Genomic DNA, 10,680 nt, shown 5'->3' with positions numbered 1-10,680 from the left:
GCAGTGGTTCCCTGAAATAGTCTTTAACCACACACTCACACCCTGTGCCCATTTACCTCAGAGTAAGTCCCTTGAACTCTGTGGTGCTTACTTCTGAACAAATATATACCCCTAAGGAGCCATTTACAGCAGTATCATGCACTGTGCTGTGAAAGCAGAGAAAGACTGCCAAACTGCGGCTGGAGCTAAGAAGAGGTGAACCCCACCAGAACTTCCCTGCGGTGCAGCCAGCAGGCTACAAGCCCCTAATGAAGCTTGTAAAGCATGGAGCCCCCTGGCAACTGCCCCTGCTCCCTTCTTCACATGGTGCTGAGCAACAGAATGAATCATTCGTACAAAGAGAAAAATGCAGGTAACAGTTTGAGTCAATCATTTTATTAAACAGGATCAGAAGAGATAGTGTGGTTTGGCATCTGATTTTGGTTGACAAATGACGTTGAAAATAGAGGCAAAAAGAAAAATGGTGCAATTAAAAAAAAAAAAAAAAAGAAGCATCCAAGCAGATCTATCAGGTTTCTCTCTACTGCAGGTGTCTCACTACTAAGTAACTTAGTGGCAGCCAACAAAGGTCCACAGCAAAGGCTCTACTGAGCCTATGCAAGGAGAATTCCTAGGTGGAAGACAGCAGCTCTTTGTGGGACATCAGGGCTGAAGCACTCATTCATTTGGGAAACACAGCAACTACTTCATAGCCTTCAGGTGGCGTGACCCGTTCCCGGGCATGCTTCTCACAGTAGATGCAATCCTCGACAAAGAAGTGCCCTTTTTGCTTGAGATTCGTTCCACAGTCACTACAAACATAGCACTCTGGGTGGACATGCTTGTCCCGGAGCTTTACAAAGACACCTCTAGTGGGGGAAACGGAACCAGGGTCAGTATTCAGGAAGGCAGGCATTGGCTCTCAGAAAAGCTACTACAAGTAGCCACACACACACTGGCGCTATATATATATATATATATATATATATATATATATATATATATATATATATACACACACACACACACACACACACACACACACACACACACACACACACACACACACAAGATGTTGGTCATTTTTAGTTGGTGCCTATTTGAAAAATGGGCCCCACCTCAGTTTTAAATTCTATAGCCAACATTATTCAAATTAAAGGCTTAAAACCAAGGGAGCAGATGTAGCTCTTCTTGTCATATAAGGACTTTAGAGTAAATACATCAGCTGAGTGTTTCCCTGGCATGTAGATCTTAAAGCACTTCTATGGAAGAGAAATTTGCAATCCTGATTTAGGAGCACTCACTTGAAAACCATGGAAAAACATTTTAATCTTACCATAGGCTCAGCCACCACCAGTGAAGGGAGTGATACCACTTCAAACAATAATAAAAGATGGGGGGCAGGGGGAGCATGGAGAGGAAAGCAGCAACTGGCAAAAGGGTCAGATCAGTGATAGATGAGATGCAGTCCTAGTTCCAACAGCAATCAGCTCTGGATACTTCAAGACAGTTTAAGATTTATTATCTGTTTCCAGTCTTGGGCAGTTAAGGTCTTAAGAGACATCCAAAGAATAATGAGCACCCTATGTGAGAGAGGTTAAAAGTCCAGTTTTCCATGAATTTGTCTCATGCTGTTTTCTATTTATCTGAGAACCAATAGTTCCTTAAGGGTCCATCCTACGGCCAGTTCCCACAGGTGACAGCAACTGCCAGTGCAGAGGAGTGCTCTCTTTTCCTCAGGGTCCCTGCACACCTGCTTATCGCACCCAGAAATGTGGGGTTTCTGGAAATATTTGAACCAGAAAAAATTTCAATACTAAATTTAGGGACCTGATTTAGCATGTTTGACTTAAAGGGTCATATCCAAAGACAGTTGAAGTAAATAGGATGCCAGCACTGAGGAAAACAGAAAGGTTTGTTGTTGTTGTTTTTTTTTGGGGGGGGGGGGAGAAAACAAAGCAAAAAAACCAGGGCAAAAAGCAGGGAGAAAGGAAGAAAAGAAGGGCAAAGGGCAGAAAGAGGGACAGAACAGAAGGGAGAAAGTAGGGATTGCACCCCACCTCCCACCAAACAAACAAGCCAGTAAAAGATCAGACTTACCAGCTGGCAGGGAATCCTACAGAGCAGGGAACTTCTTCCAGCCCCCCCCTCCTCTGCCTGCCTTTGGTCTTACTGGCGGGAACAGCAGATTATTAAGCTGCTCGAGCCAATCTGATTCCTAGGGCACTCCTCCTGGGACTGCCCCCAGGAAGAAGGGGGAAAACATTAAAAAAAATATACTCACTGAAGCAACCAGGAAGTGCACTTTTAACCCATTATTTTAGTTCTTCCTGGGGATAGTGCCAGGAGGAGCCCCTTAGGAATCAGATTGGCTGGAGCAGCATGAGTTGCAGCTGTTCCAGCCAGTGATCAGGAAGCACTGGGTGGGAGGTGCCCTTTTGTGTCCTCCCAGCCGGCATGGGAGGAAACGATGAAAGCTTCCCTGCTGCCATGGCAGAAACTGAAGGTACAACATGGGGAGGGTGGGGTGAGGTGGGGAGGGGAAGGGGGGCTGCTATACATTCAATGGAATGTCAGATGCACAGGCCTAATAACCACAAATGACATTATCCTTCAATTACATATACTTCTTAGCCAAATCTTTTCTTAAAGACTAAGAAGTCTTTAATCCTAACACATGGTCTCTTCTTGCCATGGAAGATGTTCCATACCACCAGCTAAGTTCCCATTAGTGCCCTTGCTGATACTTACACAATCCCAGAGCCACACTTATCACAAACAGGCAGCTTCTGGGCATTTCCAATTGATGCTGCTACTTTGGGTGTTGGAGCCTTTACACTTCTAAATCCAGAAGGCTTTGTGGGGTCTCCTGTAAATATTTAAACACACAGCACTACAGATTAAAACACAAAATGCACGTATCTCACACCCAGTTTGAAGGGTACAGGTGTGGAAAATTCAGCATGTACCCCTTCAAAATATTCTGAAGAAAGGGCCCCATACTTTGCTGGTCTATGATTTCCAAGTAACTAAAAAGGCACACACACACTTCCAAGAAATTTTCAGTGTTCTGCACTGAAGGCTTCTTTCCGCAGTGGCCAGGCACAGAGGAGAAAAGGAGTGACTTTTGCATCTCTCTCCTTGCTCCCCAAACCCTTTCCATTTGTTTAAATATGTTCCTGATGGGTAGCTCCATGAAAGCCACTTCCCCCTGCCCATTTGCACCTGATCTGCTGCAGAAAGAAGCCTTCACAGCAGGGATGCTGAAGGCTTGCAAACCCACAGCCTTCCTGCCAAAGACAGAGGGCTGCTCATAATGTCTCCCTCCTCCAACATATGTTATGGGAAAGTGCAGATTTCATGCACTGTAATCAACAAAAAGGGAGATATAACATAAAAAGGAAAAGGAAACTTGCACACAAAAAGCTACCACCACAGAGAGATAAGAATTGTCAATTATTGCACAGTCCAGCCCAAGTAGAACTGATGCAAGACAGGATACAAAAGCAAGCAAAACTGCTTTGCAGCTGGGAGCCACACCTCTCTAAAAAGCAAAGTGCAAATGAAGGGTAACTGGCAGCCCCCTCCACTCCTCTCTCTGTTGGTCTTGCAGCAATTGCTTCTTCCCTAATTTGCCAATAGAATCTTTTCTACAATTCAGAGAGATTGTAGAACTAGCCATCAACACACTGAATGGGAAACTTGAAACAAACTGACTCCTTGAAAGAACTGCAGCACTTTTGGAGGGCCTGGAACAAGGCTTCTGTAGACCATTACAGAAGAATCAGGAAGAGTGCGGGGATATTATTATTAAACATATTTATTCCACCTGTCCATACAACCAGGGGGATACTTGCCCCTACTGAAAACTTTCTGTGGAGTTTCCATCTTCTCCCTGACATATGGACTTCAGGTTTCCTTTTAGGGTCTTAACTGGGACAGGAAAAGAAGGGAAGCAGAGCTAAAACTCCTCCAAGATGTAAAGCAAGTTCCTTTATGTTCTTCACCCACTGTCCTCCAGAGCTGCCAGATCAAAATGACAAAAATATATAGGAAAAAGACACCTGGAAATGTAGTGCTTGTCTGTTTATGTTAAAACTAGCCCCCGCACAGAGCATCTGTGCGCTCTTTGGGGCTATCCGTTCCCCCTTCCCCCCACCTTCTGCCCCAGTCTCTCCTATCCTCCCCCCAACGTCCTGTCCAGTGCTGCTCCAGTGACCACCCAGGCTCCTCTTGGGCGTGGCTCCACTGCCCACCTCCTCTCACTCTCGCTGGGCCTCTGCTGCCCTCTGCCTCTTCCTGGCGGCACCGCCCCGCCGCCATCATCCTCACCGCGGCCGGCCAGGCTCCTCTCGGCTGCCTGCCTCCTCTCACCCCCGCTGGGCCTCCACCGCCCTCCTCCTCTTCCTGGCAGCCCAGCCACCGCCTCACCACAGCCAGTCCAGACCTGCCACCGCCGCTTCCTCACCGCGGCCGGCCGGGCTCCTCTTGGGCGTGGCTTTGCTGCCCACCTCCTCTCACCCCCGCCGGGCTTCCGCCGCCCTCCGCCTCTTCGTGGCGGCACAGCTGCTGCCTCACTGTGGCCGACCCGGGCCCAGCCGCATCTCCTCAGCACCACCGCTGCCGCCTCCTGCTTCTCTCCCCCCCACTTTCTCCCCCCCCCCCCAGCGACTGGGCCTGGGCCTGCCTCTGCCGCCGCATTTCTGCCCGCCAAACATCCCCACATGTGCCCACATCCCCACACATTTCCGGTCGGCTTAGTGAAATAATTATATAGATTATGTTAATATTTAAATTATGTTGAAATTAATACTGTTTATAAGTAAGAGAGAGGGTATAAGCCCATACCTTGCAGGGACCCCCGATCTTGCTAACTGAAACTGTTACTCTGTCTGGGTCAGATCCCCCATATTTTCATCTGACAGAGCTCAAGGAAGATTATTACAAACTGAGCCTGCCCCTTTCTGAACAGTCTCACATTGGATTTCTTGGTGTGACCAACAAAGAACCCACAAACTGATTTTGCTATGGGGTTGTGAGGAGCCCTTTTTAACGTAAAGGGGCATCTGGTGGTGCAAGGGCAGAGTTGGGGAAATCCAGCTCTGTCATCTTCCTTCCCTGGCTCCTGATGGAGGAAATGTAGAAGTGTATTTTGAAATAAACAGTGTTGCAGAAGAAGAGGAAGTGTGAAAGTTGAACTGCACCAGGAGTGTAGCTATTGGTGTTGACACGTGTCCTGTGGATACTTGGCTACCAGGGCCCCACAATCAGGGGCAGATCCAGCAGAAAATTACAGGGGGTGCAACAGGAATTCCCCCCCATAAGAGATTCTCCCCCCCATATAAATATTGAGGCTTGGATTTTCTCTCTCTTACAAATACACTATGCTAGCGGGTGTCAAACTCAAATCTAGTGGTGGGCCAGATTAGATTCTGATGCACCTCTGGGGAGCCACACATAGCCTTGCGCCCACCTCACACCACCTTCAGTCTTCCTTCTCCTCTCTGCTCTTTCTCTCATTCCTCCCCCTCCCCCTGCCTGGCCACTTAAAATAGCTGAATTCACTACTTTTTACCCTAAAATACACTCAGGGAAAGATTTGTTTGTTTGTTTATTTATATTTTTGGAAGAAATTCTGAACATACCTGCCAATACCAGATTTTTCATGGACAACCCTACCACCCTTCCCCTCTCCCTTAACAGAGGTGTTGCTAGGTACTTAAAAGACTCAGGGCTTGGGACCATGACCTCTCCACATTTTGATAATTAAACCCTTTCATACTTTCTTAAAGATATCCAACACTCTCCTCCCCACTAGTTTGCTTCACCCTAAAAATGAATCTTCTCCTCCTGCATCAGATTTCTCCTGCAATCAATATGCACACAGTTGAGAACCAGTGTGGTGTAGTGATTAGAGTGTTAAACAGACTAGGATTGGGAGACTTGCATTCTCCATTCAGTCATGAAACTCACTGTGGGACTTTAGCTGAGACACACTCTCTCTCCTCTCCAAACCTGCCCCACAGGATTGGGGGGGGGGAGTGGGGAGGAAGAATATGTACACTACCCTGACCTCTTTGAAGGAAGAACAGGATGTGTGTCATATATATGACTTTTAGCCACATGCACTCCAATCCTAAGCATGTAAACTCGGAATCAAATTCAAATAGCATTTTTACACCATTCACAGCAGCATGCAATCCAGTTTGATCCCTTCTATTGACTACATTTCATTTAAGCAAAAAATCATATGTAACTGCAGAGCCATAGTGTATAGTGTATGTCTATACACTATACACTACAGTGTATGTCTATACACTACAGTATATATACAATGTATATAGTGTATGTCTATACACTACAAAAAGAAAAGCCACCATTTTGATTTCAAATAGGACAGCAGAATGTTATATATGGAGTTACCCCAATTTTGCAGAATTTAAAGACAGCCAATCATTTCATGGGCAAGAGAGTTTTAAAAATAAGTTTCTTGTGAACTGATTTGCAAAGCCTTATTTTGAAGCAAGTGTACAAAAATAGACTTTTGGTGGGGGAGCATGTTACAAGCACAAAGCAAAATAAAATAAAATAGTAATGTTTAAAAGGGGAAACATATTAAGAGAACCATTTCCTCATACTTTGCTATTTGAACCATTTTGAGAACTCTGCTGCTAAAAAAGCAGCATATAAATATTTTTAATAAGGGCGGGGTGGGGGGGAGAGAAAGAAACCCACGCACAAAGACCAGATTAGAGCTATAAACAGTGTACCTTCAGGAACAAAAACGGATCCATTTTGCCAGAGCATTCCTCCCCCCACCCATTCTTTTCAAAAAATGTGTTTTCTTTTTAAAGCTTAAAACTCACTCTTTCTCTCACACACATGGGATGGAACTTCTCTCACATGTACAACACATACCCAGTTCATAGGGGGGTAGAGGTGGGGAGAGCAACATGGTAGCTTGATCACACACAAACCAAACAAACAGCAAAGGGTTGGTTTTTACAAAATGTTTTACTTTCCTTCTTGGAGGGAGCCCAACCTTGGCTCTGCAGTTACATACAAATTCCAAGAGGGGGAGGAGCACAAGACTCCAGGAGAACCAATAGGGCTGGGAGAAAAGTTAACTTTAAAAAAACAACACAAAACTCTCTGCTACTGCCGATCTCCAAGAGACTCAACATTAATTCACAGGGAGTGCAACTGTTGGAGATGAAGTTCCAGTGCATCGACCTTTTGCACCAACTGTCCTAATGACCACTGGAGGCATTGGGGTAGAGGCAGTGAGTCAGGGTCTCCCTATCTGTCCCTACTCTATGACCCCTGAACTGACTCTGCAGCACTTCCTGTGAAAAGCTTGGACACAGGCCACTGCCAGTCTTGCTGCACCACTAGACTGCACTAGTGTAGGTCTGCCTGGATCCAGCTCAGGACTAACAATGTACAAAAGTAGACTCACAAAGAGGAGCTTGTTCAGAGCAAGGCCCCTCCAGATCAAAGGCTGTTGTCACTGTGTTTCCAATCAACTGTATGTTCCTAACTGGCTTCATTTCTTAAAGCAACATTCTCATCCTCCTGCCATCTCCCTCTCCCTCTCCCTCTCCCTCTCTCTCTCTCTCTCACACACACACACCCCGTCCTTACCTTCAGATTCTAAAATTTCTTGCAGCACCAAGAATGAGGTGGATTGCCGAGGTGGTTCATTTGACTCTTGGTTCTCTTGCAGCATCTTGTAAACCTCAGAGTCCTTGTCAATTACTAAATTACTGGACGGCTGGTTAAGTTGATCCAAGCTGGAAAAAATTAAAGGTAATGTTAAAAAATATTTAAATATTTTTAAAAATTAAGAAAAGATAGAGCAGTGCTACAAGAAAAATTAAATGTGAGAAAATGCAGATCAACACTGCCCAAAACACCGAAGATGCAAGTGTGTTTGCACAAGCAAGCTGCTGTGAGAGTAAAACTACAATCTAATGCAGTAAAAATCAGCCATTGCTTCCTAAATCTTTTTAGCTACAGTACTTAAAAGTATACGTTCACATTAAGTTTTCAGTTACAGTTAAAAAGACTAATTTATTAACTAGTGCTTCCAGCATGTAGCCTGACAGGACACACACGCTGCTTACTGCTCGTAAGTTGCTGCTTACACACATTGCTGCTTACACACGCTGCTTACTGCTCAACTTGGGTCTAGATTCAGTAATCGGTCTGGGACTGGGTTTGTATGGTAAGAATGGTCATAGTGAAGAGAGGCCTGTGTTCAATACACGAACATGACAACCCCCCCCTCCCCTCACCCACAGTGGTGATGCGGTTCACACAGCTACTCCTGCCCATTCACCAGGCTCCCAGATGGTGGGAAGCAGGAAAGCCCCAAATGGGGCCTTCCTGCTACCCACCGGCTCAGATGCAGTTGGGAATGCACGTTGTGTCTGAATTCTGTGTCTGCATTAGGGCACATGTGTACCACATTAGGGGCTTTCACATTTCCCACTAGCCTGGGAGCCTGGCAAGTGGGCAACAAGTTGAGTGGCAGGGTGTCAAGTGGCCGCAGCAGCCGCCGCCAGCCAGCAGGACAGCGAGCAAGCAAGTGGCTGGCAGAGGAGGCGGCGAACAAGGCCACTCCCGAAGACCGGGCAGCTTGTGTCTGCCCAATTATAGCTCTGCCCCTGAAGCTTGGAATACAACACTTCCAGAAGTCTTTAAGACCCTCTCAAGCCTTGTAAGTAAACATAAACCGTAGTGATAGGTTCTCCTTCTTGGCTGCAAGAGAGAGTTATACACGCTTATAGGAGATGGCTGCACTGAACTCTTGGTTGCTGTCTGAGAGCAATGGCTACTCACTTCAAGAACAGGCAATCAGCAAAATAAAAAGGCTGGTTTAGGCCAAATTATCACATACGAACGAACCCAACATTAATCAGCATGAATGTGTTCACTTGGTTTTCTCTGCCCCCCAACCCTCGTCGCCAGATCCATGCGACTTGCTAGTCATGTTTGATTCTTTTTTTATAGTAGCAGGAGAGCAAATATCCCTACTGAGCCCAGCATAGCCTCTCACTTGTGGCTCTTGCTGTTGTCTCATTTGCAAGGAGGTGGTGGTGGTGGTGGTTTTTTTAACACCGTGAGCTCTTTTTGTGTTTGAGCCAAGATGAGAGTTCCAGCAGTGGTGTTGGACTTAAAATGGTCCATTCACATATCCAGGTCATCACACGACAAACATGCATGTGTGAACCAGGCCATTCGAATGTTCCACTTCTCCTTGCATATGGCTGTATCTTTCCAGAAGGCACCTAAAATAACTGCACCTTCCCCTGTGCAGATGAGATACATAGCTGCTCTCAGGAATGTACCAGCTGGTCCTACCTCTCTAGCACAGCTGCATGCTGGATATCACGCTTGAAGAAGGGCATACCCATGTTGGCCCAATCTGCTTCATACAGCACACAGAAGCCTCCACAAGAAGCAGACTGCCCAGTTAAAGAGGAGTTCTGGAATTCAAGTGTAGCAAGGTCTACCATAGGAAAATCCACTGCAACTTTGTGTAAGCAATATTTCCCCACCCCAGACACGGACAACATCTCACGTGGAAAAATGATCTCCCAGACAGGTGAGGCTCCCATAAAGGGGCAAGGAAGCTTATCAGCAGCCACAGCTGAGGCCACACCAAACAGGCTTCCTGAAGCCTACAATGACACAATTGTGTTGTGTCACATTGCAAGTGGCAATGGAAAACACTGCTTACATTAAAAATACAATGGGAACACTTTTCTTTTAAACTTTCTTTTTCATCAAAGGTCAGAAACATGATATGCCTTTCACTTGAAAGCATAGCCTCATCTTTCATACACAGAGCTTAACAATTTAAATCTATTTTATGTGAAGAGATTTAAATCACATCTTGTTTCAGTTTACATGGGTATGCATTGTAGATTACATGAACACTCAATCCAGACCTCTAGTGACAGTTAAGTCACACCTACTTCTCTTTCCATCCCTCAAAGCTAGCATTTGGGAATCCATTCTCAAATTAAAAAAAGCAATTCTCAAATAGTTGTGATGCTTATTCATGGTTCACGGAGGTTCTAGGAATGTGCACGAATCTCGGTGCATGCATCGGTTTGAATCTGAACCTGTGAAATTGCCACTCCATGCAGCTTCCTGCTGCTGTGGTGCTCCCCGCAGCAGTCTGTGTGCAGTGGTGTGACACGGCACACACATGGCCTCTGTGCACGCGTAGATGCTGTTTGCGTGATTAGCAACACCATGCTGACCATGCCATTGGCATCTATGCATGCGCCACACATGGGCTGCTGGGAAGAGTACAGCAGCAGGAAGCTGCATGGAGCAGTGAGTCCCCATGTAGGACCTGCTGGACTCACTTTTAAAAGTGCTGCTCACTGCCCCCACCCCACCCCACACAGCTGGCACTTGGACTGCCAAACCGGTTCAGCAGCAACACAAACTGGTTCATATTCACACCAGTGCATAAACTGAGGTTCGTGCACATGCCTGTTCACAACCTCCCAATATGTAAAACCTTTCAAAAAGCTGAGAGGTTTAATTTCTAGCAGCTAAGGTGCATGCAACAATGACAGCCATGTTTCTTCAATCCTGTTTGCCCCGTTTGCATATCAAAAGGAGGGGAGGAGTCTGCTCTGAGTGAAAAGGACTGAACCTTCCCACCCTCCTCTCCTATCC

The 10,680-nt window shown here is 46.1% G+C and overlaps 1 protein-coding gene across 5 annotated transcripts in view; it reads right to left on the bottom strand.

Annotated features, from left to right (window-relative positions):
- Positions 1-359: 359 nt before the first annotated feature.
- PDLIM1 (PDZ and LIM domain 1) overlaps positions 360-10,680 on the bottom strand; it is a 52,662-nt gene continuing 42,341 nt past the window's right edge. For 4 of the 5 annotated variants that reach the window (XM_053308564.1, XM_053308567.1, XM_053308565.1 and 1 more), the window contains 3 exons: positions 7,624-7,772; positions 2,731-2,848; positions 360-848 (listed from right to left, as the gene is read on the bottom strand). In XM_053308564.1, coding sequence (XP_053164539.1) covers positions 662-848; positions 2,731-2,848; positions 7,624-7,772 — 454 coding nt within the window. In that variant the 3' untranslated portion in view covers positions 360-661. Of the gene's footprint in view, positions 849-2,730; positions 2,849-3,838; positions 4,003-7,623; positions 7,773-10,680 lie in introns of those variants that run through there. The other variant, XM_053308566.1, reaches the window with a different exon arrangement.

This window comes from Hemicordylus capensis, chromosome 3 (assembly GCF_027244095.1).
Source record: "Hemicordylus capensis ecotype Gifberg chromosome 3, rHemCap1.1.pri, whole genome shotgun sequence".
NCBI classification, from domain to species: domain Eukaryota; kingdom Metazoa; phylum Chordata; class Lepidosauria; order Squamata; family Cordylidae; genus Hemicordylus; species Hemicordylus capensis.
This window is presented reverse-complemented; position numbering and strand designations above follow the sequence as displayed.